Below are 22,092 nucleotides of genomic sequence, written 5' to 3' on the forward strand. Positions count from 1 at the left end.
ATACATTGCTTCAACGCATTCCTTCCGCGTTTGCCAGCAGCAAATTGCCGCCATAAAATTTGCAACATGTTGCGTTAGCCACGCCCAGCCGCACAAGCCGAAACGACGCATGCGTAGTAAAACGCGGCCAAAAGCATACAAATGCATGTACCTGCGTTCACAACATTAAAAATAAGAAAGCATGACGCATGCGGATGTATGCGGCCGAAACAGTACGGACACAACCGCAAATGTGAAACCAGCCTTAAGCAGAGCTCCTGTAGTTGTTTGTGCAGGCACAGCTTATGTGCCTGGAAGGGGTGTGAACGCACCGGTACGTCTAGTGTCAGGAAGGGGTTAAAAGAGGATATCAACTTAGAACATAAAATATCCATGAGCGTATAAGAATAAAACATCACTTACATCACTTGCTTATCAGACAATGGAATTTCAACATTTGTAAGAGAGTTGTCCAGTAAAGTCGCAGTAGCTTCAACACTTGTGGCATCTTGTGGGTGTGCTACAGTATCAGACATCAGGCCATTGAGCTCTCCATTAAACGAACTTAACATTTGACGATTTTCATGTATAGGAGGATCTATTAAAAAAAAAAAAAAATAATCAAAGGCTTAGACATGAAATGAGAAAAAGACATACAGAACTAGAGCGCTAGACACAGGCATGCAAAAAAGTGGCAGAGCAATTAAATAAATTACTACTATTCAGTTCTACTCAAAGGGAAGTGGTGTTCTTAGCAAAACAACTTACCATATTTTTTGGACTTAGGCTACTTTCACACTGGCGTGGTACGACGCACGTCGCAATTGCGTCGTTTTGGTGAAAAAACGCATCCTGCAAAATTGGCTGCAGGATGCGTTTTTTCCCCATAGACTAACATTAGCGACGCATTGCCACACGTCGCAACCATCGTGTGACGGTTGCGTCGTGTTGTAGCGTTTTTGTGTTTGTGTTGTAACTTTTTTTTGTGCGTCGTGTCCGCCATTTCCGACCGCACATGCGCGGCCGGAACTCCGCCCCCTCCTGCCCGCAACTCAAAATGGGGCACCGGATGCGTTGTAATAATGCATCCGCTGCCCCTGTTGTGCTGCGTTGTCACAGGATGCGTCGGTACATCGGCCCGACGCACTGCGACGGGCCGACGCCAATGCTAGTGTGCAAGTAGCCTAAGACGCACCTAGGTTTTAGAGGAGGAAATTAAGCACAAAAAAAAATTGAAGCAAAAAATGTGGTCATTTCTGTACTTAATATCCCCTATCCTGGTAGATACAGCTCTGGAAAAAATTAATATACCACCGCACAGTAATATAAAATCAGCTTCTCTACATGTCTGACAGCTATTCCATTCCAGTGTCAGTTGAATTCCAACCAAAGTACACCTCATTCTACTTAATGTGCTACTGATCAGGTGATCACTTGAACCAAATCTTATTTAACAAAGGAAAGTATCAAAAAACACTGCTGTGGTGTTCACAATCTTCTTGCAATAGGACAAACTGAACAAAAGGAGAGTGATCAAAGGGAAATAAGCCATCAGGGTTGTTTGGTATGTACCATAAAAAATTAACTAAATCATAAGTACGGTATTTTAATAACCAGGGAAAATAAATGCCATGGACCTGTGACAAGACCGGTTGTCAATGACATACAACTGGAAAAGGGGAGGAAAGCATCCAAACGACAACCTGGGGTCTATTTTAATAAAATTGCTTTATTGTGGAAATGCAAGGAAGGGGTGGAAGCCGCAAAAAATCATTTAAAAATTAAAAAGGACACAGTGAACCATGAATGCCATAATTTATATAAGATCTTAAATATTTTACATTATACATAACAACGGTAAATGTATCAAGATAGTAACGTATCTAAGGCTACTTTCATACTTGTGTCGTGCACCGCACGTCGCTATGCGACGTTGTGGAGCACCGACGCAAGCAGCGAAAGCGCCGCACAACGGGGGCAGCGGATGCATTTTTCCAGCGCATCCGCTGCCCCATTGTGAGGTGTGGGGAGGTGGGGGCGGAGTTCCGGCCGCGCATGCGCGGTCGGAAAAAGCGGACCGTCGGCAGCAAAAAACGTTACATGTAAAGTTTTTTGCTCCCGGCGGACCGCCACAACACGGCGCAACCGTCGCACGACGGTTGCGACGTGTGTCAATGCGTCGCTAATGTTAGTCTATGGGGCAAAAACGCATCCTGCAGACAACTTTGCAGGATGCCTTTTTTCCCCTAAACGACACATTGCAACGTATTGAAAAAAACGCTAGTGTGAAAGTAGCCTTAGATGCATACAATTGAATTACATACATGGTATAATCCAAACCAGTAGAAGATATGGGCTATAGGTACACTAAAAAGTGCATGACACAAAATAAGATACATCACCTAAAGTGCAGGCAAGTGCAGGCAGACAGAGGGTCCCTGTGCCCGCCCCAACGAGTGTTTCGGAACACCTTCGTCAGGGGACACGATGTGTAACTAAACCAAGCCGGTTTAAAAGGCCAAAGACCGTAAGGCAACCATGGGCCCGCCCCGGAAGTGATCATGCGCTGCCTAGGTAACCTGCTCACACTCCAGGAGGTGCGGCGTCACGCAGGTCATGGAGACGAAAACACGTAGGGCCCCACGTGATCCGACATTTACCGCCCCATGGACATTATCACCAGCGGAAGAATGAGGGCATAGCGCATGCGCAGCAGTTGCCAAAAGCGGCATATTAACTATGGGCAGAACGTATATAAACATCACTACCTTAATTAAATAATCAAACAGAACAAGATGGCCGTAATCAGTAATGGTAAGATATACTAGTATAATCAAAGTTAGGGTACCGTCACACTATACGATTTACCTACGATCACGACCAGCGATATGGCCTGGCCGTGATCGTAGGTAAATCGTAGTGTGGTCGCTGGAGAGCTGTCACACAGACAGCTCTCCAGCGACCAACGATGCCGAGGTCCCTGGGTAACCAGGGTAAACATCGAGTAACTAAGCGCAGGACCAATAATGCCAACACCACCGCCAAAGATATATGGAGGAGACAACCCCACTAGTCGTATAATACATAGAAAATTACAATAACTCACTATAGAAGCATATTAAAGGGAACCTGTCACACCCCTCCCCCCCCCCCGGTGTTTGAAACTAAAATTCACAGCACCAATAACTAAAAGAGCCACCTTGTCAGAATGCAGCATTACTGTAGCACAAGGTGGCTCTTAGTTTCAAACGCCTGGGGGGGGGGGGGGGGGTCTGACAGGTTCCCTTTAACTTCCTCAACATGCCAAAGTTTAAGCAGTGCAACATATTTAGTGTGAGAAATTCATCTAGAATAAAACTAGGATGATATAGTGCCACCTGGCAGACCAATCATCTCGGGGGGTTGAAACTTTCTTGAAAATGTGAAGAATAGATGGATAATAATAATTATAATTGATAATAATAATAATAATAATAATAATAATAATAATAATGATAGACTTTCATCTGCAACCACTGGTTGAGAGTCTACCTTCTTTTCTTAAAGACACTGGGGAGCTCCTCAGAAAGGTCGACTGCCTTTATTTACAGTTAGGTCCATATATATTTGGACAGAGAACATTTTTCTAATTTTGGTTGTAGACATTACCACAATGAATTTTAAACAAAGCAATTCAGATGCAGCTGAACTTCAGACTTTCAGCTTTCATTTGAGGGTATCCACATTAAAATTGGATGAAGGGTTTAGGAGTTTCAGCTCCTTAACATGTGCCACCCTGTTAGGGCCCAAAAGTAATTGGACAGTTGACTCCAAATATATACCGTTTATACTCGAGTATAAGCCGACCCGAGTATAAGCCGACCCCCCTAATTTTGCCACAACAAACTGGAAAAACTTAATGACTCGAGTATAAGCCTAGGGTGGAAAATGCAGCAGCTACTGGTAAATTTCAAAAATAAAAATAGGTACCAATAAAAGTAAAATTAATTGAGACATCAGTAGGTTAAGTGTTTTTGAATATCAATATTGAATCAGATGCTCCATACAGTTTATGATGGGCTCCATAAGATGCTCCATATTAAAATATGCCCCATATAATGCTGCACAAATGTTGACTATGACCCCATAAGATGCTCCATACAAACATTTGCCCCGTATAATGCACCACAAATGTGGATTATGGCCCCATAAGATATTTGTCCCATATAATGCTGCACATGGCCACATAAGATGCTCCATACAGACATTTGCCCCATATAACGCTGCACATGGCCACATAAGATGCTCCATACAGATATTTGCCCCCATATCTTGCTGCACATGGCCACATAAGATGCTCCATACAGACATTTGCCCCCATATAATGCTGCACATGGCCACATAAGATGCTCCATACAGACATTTGCCCCCATATAATGCTGCACATGGCCACATAAAGATGCTCCATACAGACATTTGCCCCCATATAATGCTGCACATGGCCACATAAGATGCTCCATACAGATTTGCCCCCATATTATGCTGCACGTGGCCCCATACAGATATTTGCCCCCATATCATGCTGTACATGGCCACATAAGATGCCCCAGAGATATTTGCCCACATATCATGCTGCACATGGCCCCATACAGATATTTGCCACCATATCATGCTGCACATGGCCACATAAGATGCCCCATACAGATATTTGCCCCCATATCATGCTGCACATGGCCACATAAGATGCTCCATACAGATATTTGCCCCATATGCTGTTGCTGCGATTAAAAAAAATTAAAAAATTACATACCCACCTCTCAGGCCCCCTACACTTGCTATACTCACCTTTACCGTTCCACCGCTAACCGCCGCTGTGTCTTCCCATCCTCTGCGCCGACGTTCAGGAAGAGGGCGGCGCGCACTAATCACGTCACCGCGCCCTCTGACCTGAGCGTCACTGATGAAGACAGCGGCGCCGACGGTGGAATGAGGAGCAGGTGAGTATCGCGCACTGCCCCGTCATACTTACCTGCTCCTGGCGCTGGCGCTGCACGTCTGTTCCCCGACGCCGCATTTTCTTCCTGTAGTGAGCGGTCACCGTTACCGCTCATTACAGTAATGAATATGCGGCTCCACCTCTACGGGAGGTGGAGCCGCATATTCATTACTGTAATGAGCGGTACCATGTGGCCACTCACTACAGGAAGAAGCTGCAGCGCTGGAAGAAGCAGGGACCGCGCCAGGAGTAGGTTAGTATAATTAGACAGCCCCCGCTCCCCCTCCCCTGCCGACCCCTGGGTATGACTCGACTATAAGCCGAGAGGGGGACTTTAAGCCCAAAAAAGTGGGCTGAAAATCTCGGCTTAGGCTACTTTTACACTAGCGTCATTTGGGATACGTCGCAATGCGTCGTTTTGGGGAAAAAACGCATCCTGCAAAGTTGTCTGCAGGATGTGTTTTTTCCCCCCATTAGCGACGCATTGCCACACGTCGCAACCGTCATGCGACGGTTGCGTCGTGTTGTGGCGAACCATCCAAACAAAAAAACGTTTGCATCCGCCCCCACCTCCCCGCAACTCACAATGGGGCAGCTGATGCGTAGGAAAAATGCATTCGCTGCCCCTGTTGTGCGGCGCTTCCACAGTATGCGTCGGTACGTCAGCCCGACGCACTGCGACGGGCCGAGTACGACGATAGTGTGAAAGTAGCCTTATACTCGAGTATATACGGTATACGGACCCAACTGTAGATAGTGATACCATCCTGACTACAGCGTATGTTGAATCACTTTATACAAGCATCAAACAGGATGGTTTAAAGGCAGTCTGATTTTTCCTTGGGCTATCCGGTTCTGCCCCTGAATTTAGAAATTTGATTCCTGAATTACTTGAGTTTGCATTAACCCATAATTTTTTTGTGTTTAAGGGGTCCTTCTTAATACAGCTCCAGGGTACAGCCATGTGAGCGCCCTTCGCGCTCTCCTATGCTAATCTGTTCCTGGGGCTGTGGGAACGGGACCTCTTCCTTTCAGATCAACGGGCATCAATGGATCGGGTCCTACTTTGGACCCGTTACATTGATGACATTCTTGATCTGGCAGGGTCCCCCCTATGAACTTTCCATTTTTTTGGATGGTTTGAATGACAATGACCTTAACATCAACCTGACATACAAATGTGATACTGAGAAAGTCAAATTCTTGGATGTTATGGTGAGGAAAGACTCTACTGGCATGGTACAGACTAAAATTTTTTGATAACCTACGGCGACGAATTGTCTTTTACATGCTTCTTCTTGGTTATTCCACAAAATTTTGATTTCTGAACTCCTCCTGAGTTAAACCATTAGTATTGTTGTTTCTAAATTATTATCTTGTTTGTTTTGCATTATGTGAGGTCTGCAAGCAATGCATGTTTTTCTTATTTTGACCATTACTCATTTACAACAACTTACGTTTTACTCAAAAATATACCTATAAAGAGAAAAATCAGACAAAATTGAAAATTTTGCAGTGGTCTTTTGATTTTTTGCTAGAGCTGTATGATACCCTCATCCCCATCCTGATACACAAGGAACCCCATATCCCTATCCTGGTATGCAAGGCCCCCTCATCCCCATCCTGGTATGCATGGCTCCTCATCCATATTCTGTTGTGCATGGCTGGCTCCTCATCCCTATCCTGGTGTGATTGGCCCCCTTATCCCTATCCAGATATGCATAGCTCCTCATCACTATCCTGGTGTGCATGGCCCCCTTATCCCTATCCTGGTATGCATGACCCTCATCCCCATCCTGGTATGCATGGTCCCATCCCTCTCCTGGTATGCAGGGCCCCATCCCTATCCTGGTATGCAGGGCCCAATCCTTAACCTAGATTGATTGGCCCCCATCCCAGTCCTGGTATGCATGGCCCCAGCCTCATCCAGGTATGATTGTGTGCCCCCCCCCCCCCCCCTTGACGATTGGTGGAGCAGCTTAGTATACATTTTTTTGCAAAAAAAACGTATAAACTAAATACCCTGTTTTTTCCATCTTTTGACTAGCGCTTGCTTATAACAGTGATTTTTTTTTTACAACAGAGTATTTTTGACCTCACTGTGCTCTTTTGTGTCTTTAAGTTTCTTGGTGGTGTGTGAACATGTTCCTACAGACTTGTTCAATGTGCAAGTAGCCCATGTGTTTCTGGTTCTATAATTGATCTCTTGTTTCAATAAGACTAGGGAGTCCACCACTCCTAATGGGTCATTTGCATCAAAGCTATTCCATCCAGCATGTCCACATGGATATTCCCTCTCTGAACCCTGCTTATACAGGTACTATACAGATGATCAGGTTTTTAAATACATCAGATAGGGATTATATACATTAGGTAGGACTGCTCTATGGGTATACCTTGACGATTGGTGGAGCAGCTTAGTATACATTTTTTTGCAAAAAAAAAGTATCAACTAAATACCCTGTTTTTTCCATCTTTTGACTGGCACTTGCTTATTACTGTGATTTTTTTTTTTTACAACAGAGTATTTTTGACCTCACTGTGCTCTTTTGTGTCTTCAAGTTTCTTGGTGGTGTGTGAACAGGTTCCTACAGACTTGTTCAATGAGCAAGTAGCCCATGTGTTTCTAGTTCTATGATTGCCCCCATCTATGATTGCCCCATCAGAAAGCAAAAAAATAAATAAATAAATAAAAAATAAATCATTACACTTTCCTTCCTGACGCTCCCTCGCAGCATCCTGCTCCGTTGCCAGCAGCTGCTTTATATGCTTGTAAGCAGTGCCTGGCAGGGACGTCATGCACTGCTTGCAAGCCAAAGGGCAGCTGCCGGAATACTCACTAGTCTGCACACCAGGACTGTGTACACGGAGAGCAGCGAGTATCTATTGCTCTTTAGTAGCGCGCACAGTGACAACCGCCGGCTTCTTGCATATAGGCAAAAAGTGAAATACAACAAATACCACCAACAACTTAATACGAAGACATGAAATGAAAGAACCAGGGGAGGTGCCTGCCCCTGTACTATTGCTGTGTGATCCTATCTATCAGCAGAGGTTGACACCCTATACCTGCACAAAGGCGCCCCCGCTCAGTGACGGCTCTTCTCCCCTTACTAATCCCTGATAGGAAACGAAAAAAGATACAAAAAAAGAATAGTCAACCATACAATTATAGATAATGTTGACCCAACTCACAGGATCTTTTAATATAAAAGAGCTGGTCAATTCTTTAAAGGGAAGGTACCGCGTTTGTAGGTCATTAATAAATCACTGTAATGTAGCATAACATGCTGCTATAAGCAAGTTTGAAATACATGTGAAACAGATTTCATGTGTTATATGAGCTTAAAGAATGCACTGGGGGCTGACATCTTGGTTTTGCAGCAGTAGCAGGGCTCTATCAGTGTCAGTTTACGGCACCCCATGGACATAGGAGATAATAGACCGGCGCTGACCCTATCTATAACATTGCAGCAGCATTAGCAGTGAGCTGGGCACGCCTCTGTGGGCTGCACAGCTCACTGCTGTAGGTGTGACTAGCTGCCATTTTATTATAGCCCTGTGCTCTCTATCGCAGGACAGGAGAAGCCCTCACTGCTCCTCTGTACTCCAAGCAGGCACGTCCTCTGCTCCTCACAGGCTGCCCTGTGTGCTTCTCCTGCTGTGTCTCTGCCTCCCCCTCACACACAGTCCCTGTGATCTCCGGTAAGCTGCACTCACAGCCTGCAGAGAGGGAGGTGACACCTGGAGAGAGAGCAGGGCAGCTGACAGGACAGGGATTAAGGTGGGGGAAGGGGGATGGCAAGAATGTTATTCACAAAAAATGCTACTTAGTCCACTGTGTTCTGCTCCTCTGTAAACAAGCTGTGCCTCTGATGCAGTAACTGCTCGTGATAACAGGTCACAGGGCAGTCACACACAAAATGGTGCTGCCCTGTGATGCTGCTCTTCATTCTTACTGTTGGCAGCAAAATTTGGGCAGTAACTGCTGACATCACCATTTCCCTCCCCTTTTGGGTGGTCTAATATCCCTGGGGCAGAGCTGCTAAATCTTACTATAGCTGCTTGAGGTCTAAAATGGAAAATGGGGTATATGGGGTATCTAGATAGAGGTAGCACCTCTGGTGGAGTGCTTGCCGTGTCCTTTTTGGACAGCTCTTCCATCTTTGGTCCTCATCTGATGCTCAACTCTCCCCTGTACCTCCAAGTAGCTGCTAAGATGCGGCAGCGGGTACACCCCGGAACACCGCCTCGGCAGGCGGGCCAAACCAGGTGAGGGTAGCTGTTGGGTTTCTTTGAGACCTACAATGATTTTCAAGGGTTTGCCTACCCTTGCATGTGAAGACTGGATATGGCAGACTGTGTGGAAGAAACCAAGATTCAACGGACAGACAAGCGATTTCCAGCACAGTGTTGTGGAGCGCTGAGAGGGCGCAGCGAGGCACATATAGGACACTGCTGGCCATCCACTGCACCCTGACCTATCTCCAGTTGTCTCGCCTAGTTCTTGCCACTGGGGCTCAATAGGTATGGGCGAGAGAGTGAGGTTGACGACTGCGCAACTCCTACTCACTTTAACCCAAGTCAAGCGCAAGTCATGACTTCAACCACTGCGTATCAAAAGTCCTGTGGCGATGGGAGAGTGGCAAAGCAGCAGGTGTGGAGTCACTGGAAGCTGTAGTCACGAACCAGCACGCAGGCGGCCAAGGCCATATGGTCGCTCTCTACTGGACCGAAGCAGCAGTGGAGTTCGTCAGCCTCCTGGGTGTCTGAGCAGTCCTGTTCAGGATCACTCTGCTCACCTCAATTGAGGAAGGGGCTAGAAAAGGTGCCTCAAACATAGTCTGCTTCATTTCACCTGGCCAGCCTACCGCAGCTGGCGGGTTTCCCATACAGCGGTCGACACACAATAAAGAAAAAGAAAATGATGGAACTCAACCATGGCACATGGAATGTGAGAACTCTGCTGGATAATACCAAGGCAGACAGACCAGAGAGAAGAACGGCATTGGTAGCTAGCTCGTTACAAGGTTGATATAGCAGCTCTCAGCGAAACACGCCTGGCAGACAAGGGTCAATTGACAGATCATAGTGGTGGTTATACATTCTTCTGGAGTGGTCGAGGCAGCACTGAAAAACAAGAAGTAGGCGTCGGATTTCCTATCAAAACTCATCTTGCTTGTAAACTTACCAGGCTTCCGGAGGGCATCAATGACCGTCTGATGACATTTCAGCTCCCACTTACAAACAAGAAACACGCAACTCTGATCAGTGCCTATGCTCCCACGATGACTAATCCGGATGACATTAAAAATAAGTTCTACGATGAACTTGACACACTTATTTCAGCAATCCCACAGGCAGACAAGCTCATTATACTTGGAGACTTTAATGCCAGAGTGGGAATAGACCATCAAAACTGGGAAGGGGTCATTGGGAGACACGGCACTGGCAAGTGTAACAGTAATGGCCTGCTGCTCCTCAAGATGTGTGCCACACATGACCTTGTCATCACCAACACTTTATTCCGCTTACCCACACGCAAGAAGACATCATGGATGCACCCACGCTCGAGGCATTGGCATCTCATTGATTACATCATTGCCAGGAAAAGGGATGAGATGGACTTTAGAGTGACGAAGGCCATGTGCGGTGCAGACTGCTGGACTGACCATCGCCTCATTGTGTCTAAGTGCAGGCTCCGCATCCTGCCTGCGAGGAGACCCCAAGGGCAGAAAACGACAAAGAGGCTGAATATCTATAAGCTGCAAAATAAAAGAATTGCAAGGGAATTTGCCAATAACCTTGATGGCAGACTGTTAAATATACTACAGGCAGAGGAGATTGGCGTCGAGGAACAGTGGACAATTCTGAGAGATGCTGTTTATAATACTGCTCTGGAGCATCTTGGATCAGCAACCAGAAATAATCAAGACTGGTTCGATGAAAACGACGAGGAAATAAAGACACTCCTAGAAGAGAAAAATCAGCGGTATAAGGTGTACCAAAATGACCCCACGTCGTTAGCTAAGAAAGGTGCCTTTACCAACATAAAAAGAAAGGTACAAATCAAGCTACGCGAGATGCAGGATATCTGGTTTAGCAAGAAGGCCAACGAAATTCAGGGCTATGCAGATACCCATGACCAGAAACGCTTCTACGATGCGCTCAAAGCTGTATATGGACCCCAGTCATCAAGCTCTTCATCTCTGCTTAACGCAGATGGAACTAAGCTGCTGACAGAAAAGAAAAATTCTAGAACGGTGGGCTGAGCACTTTAATAATATTCTTAATTGCCCTGCCAATATCAATGATGAGGCTATTGCTCGCCTGCCCCAGGTAGAAATCAACAAGGAGCTTGATGTTCTTCCAAGTGGAGATGAAGTCAGGAAAGCAGTAAAACAACTTTCTTGTGGAAAAGCACCCGGAAATGATGCTATACCTGCTGAGGTATATAAAGCTGGCGGCCCTGTTCTGATGCAAACGGTGACCAAACTATTCCAATATATGTGGACAAAGGAACAGGTTCCACAACAGATGAAAGATGCCAGCATAATCCACATATACAAGAGGAAAGGTAATCGCCAATCTTGTGACAACCATCGAGGCATCTACCTTCTGTCCACTGCAGGCAAGATATTGGCTCGTGTCTTGCTCAACCGCCTTTTACATCACCTTGAGCAAGGACTATTACCCGAAAGCCAGTGTGGTTTCCGTGCTAAACGTGGAACAGTAGATATGGTCTTTTCAGCACGTCAACTTCAGGAAAAGTGCTAGGAGCTACACCGTGACCTTTATGTAACTTTTGTTGATTTGACCAAGGCTTTTGTCACAGTCAGTAGGGACGGCCTGTGGAAGATCATGGCAAAATTTGGCTGCCCGAGCAAGTTCATCTCAGTCATCCGGCAGTTCCACGATGGCATGATGGTGAAGGTTCTGAACGATGGAGACGTATCTGAGGCTTTCCCAGTAACAAACGGCGTAAAACAAGGCTGTATGCTTGCTCCAACCCTGTTCAGTATGCTGTTCTCTGCAATGTTAAGTGATGCCTTTAACAACTGTGAAGATGGAATCCAGGTTAGGTACAGGACTGATGGCAAGCTATTCAACCCAAAACGCCTGAAGGCGGTTACGAAAGTGCATGAGACTGTTATCCGTGAATTACTATTTGCTGATGACTGTGCACTTAACGCTAGCACGGAACAGCAGATGCAGCATGAAATGGACTGTTTTTCGCAAGCCTGCGACAGTTTTGGTCTCGAGATCAACATTAGAAAAACCGAAGTCATGTATCAACCGGTTTCAGGAAAACTGTACAAGGAGCCACGTATCACGGTGAAGGAGCAAAACCTCAAAGCAGTCGATAACTTCACCTACTTAGGCAGCACACTTTCCCGTGAAGTAACCATAGACGCTGAGGTTAATAACAATCGCCAAAGCCAGTGCCGCCTTCGGGAGACTGCGTAAGAACGTCTGGGAACGAAGGGGACTCAGCCTTACCACCAAGCTGAAGGTCTACTGCGCGGTGGTCCTCACCACACTTCTCTATGCTAGAGAGACCTGGACAGAGTACAGCCGGCATGCTAAACAGCTTAATCATTTCCACATGAGTTGCATTCGCAGACTCCTCCACATCAGGTGGCAAGACAAGGTCCCGGACACAGCAATTCTGGAACAAACTGGGCTCTGCAGCGTTTACACTCTCCTGCTGAAAGTCCAAGCCAGGTGGGCTGGACATGTGGTCCGAATGCCTGACAGCCGACTACCGAAACAACTGCTGTACGGAGAACTGTGCCAAGGAAAGCGAGCAGTTGGGGGGCAGAAGAAGCGCTATATAGACTGCCTTAAGGTGTCTCTCAAACACCTGGAAGTCAACACCAATGAATGGGAAGAGCTTGCCCTGGATCGTCCAGGTTGGCGGGGCAGGATCACCTCAGGAGCACGTGCAGCTCAAGATAGGAAAATCTGTGACGCAAAAAGAAATCATGCTGTACGCAAGGCACAAGTAGAATCTGGTGTACTGACCACATCTACTTTCGTATGTCAAGTATGTGGGCGAACCTTCAGGGCCCGGATTGGACTCATCAGCCACCTCCGGACCCATGACTATTAATTCTCTTCTAACCCTGAAGTCATGGTCATCTTCGAAAAAACGAAGGCCGAACATCAAAACGGAAAATGCTCCCCCTAGTGGTAAATATGTATATTTGTAGAAAAATATATAATATTTTTCATATAGAAATGTTTGCAAATAGTGCAAACCTTGCATTAATACATCTTAATTACTATTTTAAGCTTAATTTCACAAAAAAACAAAATACAAGAAAACTGGTGGCACCTTCCCTTTAAAAAGGAGAGAGGAATATATTGAAAGGAGGCACATACAGGTCCTTCTCAAAAAATTAGCATATAGTGTTAAATTTCATTATTTACCATAATGTAATGATTACAATTAAACTTTCATATATTATAGATTCATTATCCACCAACTGAAATTTGTCAGGTCTTTTATTGTTTTAATACTGATGATTTTGGCATACAACTCCTGATAACCCAAAAAACCTGTCTCAATAAATTAGCATATCAAGAAAAGGTTCTCTAAACGACCTATTACCCTAATCTTCTGAATCAACTAATTAACTCTAAACACATGCAAAAGATACCTGAGGCTTTTATAAACTCCCTGCCTGGTTCATTACTCAAAACCCCCATCATGGGTAAGACTAGCGACCTGACAGATGTCAAGAAGGCCATCATTGACACCCTCAAGCAAGAGGGTAAGACCCAGAAAGAAATTTCTCAACAAATAGGCTGTTCCCAGAGTGCTGTATCAAGGCACCTCAATGGTAAGTCTGTTGGAAGGAAACAATGTGGCAGAAAACGCTGTACAACGAGAAGAGGAGACCGGACCCTGAGGAAGATTGTGGAGAAGGACCGATTCCAGACCTTGGGGAACCTGAGGAAGCAGTGGACTGAGTCTGGTGTGGAAACATCCAGAGCCACCGTGCACAGGCGTGTGCAGGAAATGGGCTACAGATGCCGCATTCCCCAGGTAAAGCCACTTTTGAACCATAAACAGTGGCAGAGGCGCCTGACCTGGGCTACAGAGAAGCAGCACTGGACTGTTGCTAAGTGGTCCCAAGTACTTTTTTCTGATGAAAGCAAATTTTGCATGTCATTCGGAAATCAAGGTGCCAGAGTCTGGAGGAAGACTGGGGAGAAGGAAATGCCAAAATGCCTGAAGTCCAGTGTCAAGTACGCACAGTCAGTGATGGTGTGGGGTGCCATGTCAGCTGCTGGTGTTGGTCCACTGTGTTTCATCAAGAGCAGGGTCAATGCAGCTAGCTATCAGGAGATTTTGGAGCACTTCATGCTTCCATCGGCTGAAATGCTTTATGGAGATGAAGATTTCATTTTTCAGCACGACCTGGCACCTGCTCACAGTGCCAAAACCACTGGTAAATGGTTTACTGACCATGGTATTACTGTGCTCAATTGGCCTGCCAACTCTCCTGACCTGAACCCCATAGAGAATCTGTGGGATATTGTGAAGAGAAAGTTGAGAGACGCAAGACCCAACACTCTGGATGAGCTTAAGGCCGCTATTGAAGCATCCTGGGCCTCCATAACATCTCAGCAGTGTCACAGGCTGATTGCCTCCATGCCACGCCGCATTGAAGCAGTCATTTCTGCCAAAGGATTCCCGACCAAGTATTGAGTGCATAACTGAACATTATTATTTGATGGTTTTTTTGTTTGTTATTAAAAAACACTTTTATTTGATTGGATGGGTGAAATATGCTAATTTATTGAGACAGGTTTTTTGGGTTATCAGGAGTTGTATGCCAAAATCATCAATATTAAAACAATAAAAGACCTGACAAATTTCAGTTGGTGGATAATGAATCTATAATATATGAAAGTTTAATTGTAATCATTACATTATGGTAAATAATGAAATTTAACACTATATGCTAATTTTTTGAGAAGGACCTGTATAATACACAATAAAGGCATGCACTCTCCCTATGTTGTCCCTGCCTGACAGCGGATGTTGGCACCCTATTACAAAAAAAATGAAGATGGTGCCCCAGCTCCCCGACAGCTATCTCTTGTAGCCCTAATGTACGATTAGTGTCAGGATTTACATAATGATAAAGTGATTGAGTGCTTCACAGTTTAAGGTTATGTGCACACGTTGCAGATTTGCCTGCGGATTTTTCTGCACTAAATCCGCAGCTCTTGGCAGAAAACGCGGACGGACAGACGGGCAGACGGACAGACTGAGATAGATAGATGTAGATAGATATATGGATAGTTAAGCTACTTTCACACATCAGGTTTTTGCAGTCAGGCACAATCCGCCGAGTTTTGAAAAAAAAAACAGATCCGTGGGTATTTTTGCCCGCCGGATCTGTTATTTTTCCTCATAGAGTTGTATTAGCGCCGGATTGCGCCTGATGGCCTCACGTTTCATCAGTTTTTTGCCGGATCCGTCAAAAAAAAAAAGGTTTCCAGCGGACAAAGAAAACGTACAGAGGAAAGTTTTTTCTGTCCAGCGAAAAAACGCACACCGACAGATCCGGCGAAAAAAGTATGAAACTGAGATGTGAAATGATGAAAAAAAACGGAAAAAAATATTTTGCTCCAGAGGGGGAAAGCCAATAGCCTGGGAAGGGGGTAATACCCATGGCCCCCTCCCAGGCTATGAATATCAGCCCACAGCTGTCTGCGTAGCCTTTACTGGCTAATAAAATAGGGGGACCCCCCCCAAATAAAAAATGACGTGGGGTCCCCTTAATTTTATAGCCACAAAGGCTACGCAGACAGCTGCAGGCTGATATTGATAGCCTAGAGAGGGGCCATGGATTATCCCCCCTTCCCCCGGCTACAAATACCAGCCCGCAGCTGCCCCAGAAATGGCCCATCTGTGAGATGCGCCAATTCCGGCACTTAGCCCCTCTCTTCCCACTCCCAAGTAGCGGTGGGATATGGGGTAATAAGGGGTTAATGTCACCTTGCAATTGTAAGGCGACATTAAGCCGGGTTAATAATGGAGAGGCGTCAATAAGATGCCTATCCATTATTAATCCTAGAGTAGTGAAAGAGTTAAAAAAATAAAATAAAGACACAGCCAGAAAAAAAATTTTTAATATTCTTAATTTAACCATACTCGATCGCCTGTAAAAAAAAAAATAAAAATAATAAACCGTATACTCCCAGTCCGACGCAGTCCAATTGTCCCAAGACGATCTCCCCTATAGAACAGTGACATCGGGTGGTGTCACTGCTTTATAGGGCCTTCAGTGACACATTGACAGGAGACAATGGCTCCTGCAGTGCATCACTGAGGTTACCAGAGTTCAGGGTCTCACTTTATGGCATTGCTGCGTGGGAACTTTCTCATACAGCAGTGCCTCACATGAGACTAGGAACTATTTTTTACAGTGGCGGAGGAATACAGTGCGAAAAAATACCTTCCGTAATTGTATTCCTGGAGCCCCTGGAGAGCGTCGCATCAGCTGATGCTGCTGCTCTCCATGGGAGATCGTTGTGGGACACTCGTTTTAATTGGATTTCTGCGGATCAGGGAGTATATTGGTTGTTTATTATTTTAATATTTTTTACAGGTGACACTGGCTTCGGGGATCAAAGTGACAAGGTGATGGTGAGTATGTACTCTCTCTCTCTATATATATATATATATATATATATATATATATTATATATATATATATATATATATATATATATGTATTGTATGTATGAATGTACTGTATGTATGTTGTATGCTCTGTTATATGTATACGCAGCATCAATAGTAACAAGTTGGTCAACACAGGGTTAATAGCTGCATAACCGGAGTGCGTTACACAGCGCTCCGGTAACGCTGGCACTAACCTGTGTGAGGGCTGACTGGATGACTGGAGGGGAGTATGGAGCGGGCACTGACTGCGAGGAGGAAAGAGCGGCCATATTGCCGCCGGACTGTGGCTGTCGCTGATTGGTCGTGGCAATAGTCGTGGGCGTTTTGCCACGACCAATCAGCGACTTGGATTCCATGACAGAGGCCGCGACCAATGAATATCCGTGACAGACAGACAGAAGAACAGACGGAAGTGACCCTTAGACAATTATATAGTAGATGTTATATGTTGTATGTTCTGTTGTATGTTATATGTTCTGTTATATGTTGTATGTTATTATATGTTGTATGCTCTGTTATATGTTGTACTAGATGGTGGCCCGATTCTAAGGCATCGGGTATTCTAGAATATGTATGTAGTTTATTTATGAAGTTTTCAGAATAATGCAATTTATACACAGGATTCGGCCGGCCACGACCAATTAGCGGAGCGTGGTTCAAATTCTGCGCCAATTCGCGGGCGGACTGCGCCTGTCGCTGATAGTTCGTGGCCGGGCATGACCAATCAGTGAAGCCAGGGCCGGTTCCAGGTTTTTGAGGGCCCCGGGCAAAAGAGTCTCAGTGGGCCCCCCTCTAACACATACCACGATTCATGATGCACAGATACAGCAGAGAAATTTAAAACAGCCCACTTAGTTCATAGCACAGCCCACGTAGTTTATAGCACAGCCCATGCAGTATATAACAGGCCAAGTAGTATAGAGCACAGCGATGTAGTATATTGCCCAGCCACGTAATATATACCACAGCCCACATATTATATAGCAATGTGGGCACCATATCCCTGCTAAAACATTAAAATATAAAATAGTTATATACTCACCCTCCGTCGGCCCCCGGGATCCAGGCGAGGCGTTTACCGATGCTCCTCGCGACGCTCCGGTCCCAAGAGTGCATTGTGGTCTCGCGAGATGATGATGTAGCGGTCTTGCGAAACCGCAACGTCATCATCTCGCGAGACCGCAATGCATGGACCGGTTACCGGAGCGTCGCGAGGAGCGGAAAAGGCCTGGGTTGGATCCGGGGGCCAACAGAAGGTGAGTATATAATGATTTTTTATTTATTTTTTTATTATTTTTAGCATTATATCTTTTTACTATTGATGCTGCATAGGCAGCATCAATAGTAAAAAGTTGGAGACACACAGGGTTAATAGCAGCGTTAACGGAGTGCGTTACAACGCAGCATAACATAAGGTCCGTTAACAATGCCATTAACTCTGTGTGAGCGCTGACTGGAGGGGAATATGGAGCGGCCATTTTGCTGCCGGACTGTGCCCGTCGCTGAATGGTCGTGGCCGTTTTGCCGCGACCAATCAGCGACTTGGGATTTCCGTGACAGACAAACAGACAGAAGTGACCCTTAGACAATTATATAGTAGACTAGATGGTGGCCCGATTCTAACGCATCAGGTATTCTAGAATATGCATGCCCACGTAGTATATTGCACAGCCCACGTAGTATATTGCACAGCCCACGTATATAGTATTTGTGCACTCACATTATTGAGCCCCAGAAGCCAGGTGTACACGTCCCGGCTTAAGATAGGCGCTCTGCGCACATGATTGGACATGTAGAAGACACTAGTTTGTGGAAACTAGGGCCCCATTGACTAGTCAAAGGGTTCATTTACATATCAATAAGGGACTTTAGAAATACTTTTTGTAAAGATATGTTTATGTGTCCAATGAAATTAAGGGTCTGTTAAGGTACCTTCACACATAACGATATTGTTAACGATATCGTTGCTATTTGTGACGTAGCAACGATATCGTTAATGAAATCGTTCTGTGTGACAGCGACCAACGATCAGGCCCCTGCTGGGAGATCGTTGGTCGCTGAATAAAGTCCAGAACTTTATTTCGTCGCTGGACTCCCTGGAGACATCGCTGGATCGGCGTGTGTGACACCGATCCAGCGATGTCTTCACTGGTAACCAGGGTAAACATCGGGTAACTAAGCGCAGGGCCGCGCTTAGTAACCCGATGTTTACCCTGGTTACCATGCTAAAAGTAAAAAAAAACAAACTAGATACTTACCTAACGCTGTCTGTCCTCCAGCGCTGCGCTCTGCACTCCTCCTGTACTGGCTGTGAGCCGGAAAGCAGAGCGGTGACGTCACCGCTCTGCTTTCCGGCTCACAGACAGTACAGGAGGAGAGCAGAGAAGCAGAGAAGCAGAGCGCAGCGCTGGAGGACAGACAGCGGTAGGTAAGTATCTAGTGTTTGTTTTTTTTAACTTTTAGCATGGTATCCAGGGTAAAGATCGGGTTACTAAGCGCGGCCCTGCGCTTAGTTACCCGATGTTTACCCTGGTTACCGGCATCGTTGGTCGCTGGAGAGCTGTCTGTGTGACAGCTCTCCAGCGACCAAACAGCGACGCTGCAGCGATCCGGATCGTTGTCGGTATCGCTGCAGCGTCGCTTAATGTGAAGGGGCCTTTAGGCAGGGAATTTTACATAGTAGACAACTGCTGGAGATTCTGGGGGCATGAGGGACCAGATAGGACCCTTTAAATAAAAAGAAAAACCTGGCGAACAAGCCACTAAAAAGAAATCCGAAAACTGGAGAAAAAGCAATGATGAATTACGGTAGGGCTACAATCAAGATGTTCTCTGGTATGCAGTGGCATTTCAGCATAAAACTGCTCTACATTGAAAGCACAAGACATGGATGTAAAACACAGACCTCAGATGGACTCATTATTGCATACGAGACCCTCACAGAATAGTGGGTCGTCTTCCACTGACCTATATCTCTTGAAAGTTTGCATGCACCTCATTAACCACTATTAGGTAGCTAAATAATGTATACCCACCCTACCAATCCTCCCTCATAGGAGGGGGTATCACAAAAAATGCTAGAATTACTTAAAGAGAATCTGCCACCCCCCAGAACATATATTACCTACTTATATGGGCATACAGGTGATAGTAACGTCACGCTAGTCCTACCTGTAGGCCTCATTAACGGTCTTATTGTTGAGAATGTTATATTCTTTCTGTATGCTAATGATTTCTTCCAGGCTCCTGGGTGTGCAGTGCCTGGAAGAAATCCCTGCCTCCTGTCTTCATTATAACAGTATCCCCTCCCATGCACGTAAGTTGCGGAGAATGAATCTTGCTCCTGATCTATACCTCATCCTCACTTTTATGGGCACTGCATTTAGGGATCGTCTGTGCAGGTGCTGGCGACTTCCACTCCAGTGAGGTCCGTGCCGGAAAGGTGCTCTCCCCACTTCGTCCCTCCATAGTCATCTCTATGTACACGAGATTCCTAGCGATGACTATGCAGGGAGGAAGTGGGGAGGACACCTTTAAAGGGTGCGCACGCCAGAGGTCACATTGACTCGCCTGCGCAGACGATCCCCGAGTTCAATGCCCATGGAAGGGAGGATGAGGTATGTATTTCTGAGGGAGTGTAGGGTGAGGGTGTGTGTGTGTGTGTGTGTGTGTGTGTGTGTGTGTGTGTGTGTGTGTGTGTGTGTGTGTGTGTGTGTGTGTGTGTGTGTGTAGGATTCTAATAAGAACAGGAAGCAGGAATTTCTTCCTGTAGCCTGGCAGAAATCATTAACATAAAGACTGAATATAACATTTCTCAACAAGACCGTAAATATGAGGCATACAGGTAGGACCAGTATAACATTTCTATTACCTGTATACCCATATTAGGACATGTACATCCCGGAGAGGAGGTGACAGATTCCCTTAAAATATTAAATTTAACATCTTAACATTAACCCCTTCAAAATAGAACATCCATTAAATAATATGCGCTTGTCCCAAAATTTTTCCCGCTGCTTGAAACATTTTTAAAAAGTCTTCTGAATTAATGCTGTTACATGCCTCCTGCTATTTTTCTTAGACTCTTCCTCAAGGTTTTTCTTCATTCTTGGGAATAAGAAGTCACCGAGGGCTAGGTCAGGAAAATACAAATGGAAGCACTTAACAGCATTACAAATATATATATATACTAGATGGCAGCCCGATTCTAAAGAATCGGGAGTCTAGAATCCATATATACTTGAAATTCGGCAGGAGCTTGAAGAGCAACGTCACTGGGCCCGCCTCCACGCAGTAGAAACTTGCTGTGAGGTAAAAATTCAAAAATCACACCAAAATCGCGGGCGGAGTGTGTCACAGTACAGCACGTTTCTGATTGGTCGCTCGCAGCAGGCGGCAACCAATCAGACACTGGACACTGTTGACGTCACTTATCTCCGGACATTAGCTCCGGACATTAGCAGGAAGTAGTATTCTAGGCAAATATATATATATATATATATATATATATATATATATACTTCACGCTGATATACCCAATATGCATACACACACAAAAAGGTGTTTTCTAATGGTGCACTAAATCGGATAATAGTAACAAGATAGTGCAGAAGTCTGCGGTTTAAAATCAGTACCTTTAAAAGTAGAAGTCAGTCATATCACATGCCGTGAGTTGACAGGAGTTCCTGGATGCAGTTAGTGCGGTCTCCAGCAGAATACTTGAATCGGAGAGCTGCCCCGGCCGGTGGCGGCTCCTCCATGCACCAAACCTTCAGTCGGGGTGAAGACACAGCGTCCCAGGCTGATCGCGCCGTGTGGTGCGAGCAATGTGAAACGGCGCGTCTAGGACCTACGTGACGCAGTGAGTCATGTGACCGCCCCACGTGACTACAAGGTTTGGTACGTCACGGGACGCTGTGTCTTCACCCCCGACTGAAGGTTTGGTGCTTGGAGGAGCCGCCACCGGCCGGGGCAGCCCTCCGATTCAAGTATTCTGCTGGAGACCGCACTAACTGCATCCAGGAACTCCTGTCAACTCACGGCATGTGATATGACTGACTTCTACTTTTAAAGGTACTGATTTTAAACCGCAGACTTCTGCACTATCTTGTTACTATTATCCGATTTAGTGCACCATTAGAAAACACCTTTTTGTGTGTGTATGCATATTGGGTATATCAGTGCGAAGTATATATATATATATATATATATATATATATATATATATATATATATATATATATATATATATATATATATATATATATATATATATATATATATATATTTTTAGTGTTTGGTACTTCTTACAATCCTGTGGTGATTGTTTTTACTTTGCGGCAGATTTCTATACCCTGCACCAAATAATTAGCGCCGCTTTCTCCCCTATTTTTACTTAACAGCATTAGTTCAAAAAATATATATTGAAAAA

The 22,092-nt window shown here is 45.3% G+C and overlaps 1 protein-coding gene across 2 annotated transcripts in view; it reads right to left on the reverse strand.

Annotated features, from left to right (window-relative positions):
* The window catches only part of EDC4 (enhancer of mRNA decapping 4), a 928,397-nt gene that overhangs the window by 905,608 nt on the left and 697 nt on the right, over positions 1-22,092 (reverse strand). For both annotated transcript variants that reach the window (XM_069740123.1, XM_069740124.1), the window contains exon 2: positions 403-577. In XM_069740123.1, coding sequence (XP_069596224.1) covers positions 403-577 — 175 coding nt within the window. The remainder of the gene's footprint in view (positions 1-402; positions 578-22,092) is intronic.

This window comes from Ranitomeya imitator, chromosome 9 (assembly GCF_032444005.1).
Source record: "Ranitomeya imitator isolate aRanImi1 chromosome 9, aRanImi1.pri, whole genome shotgun sequence".
Taxonomy (NCBI): Eukaryota; Metazoa; Chordata; class Amphibia; order Anura; family Dendrobatidae; genus Ranitomeya; species Ranitomeya imitator.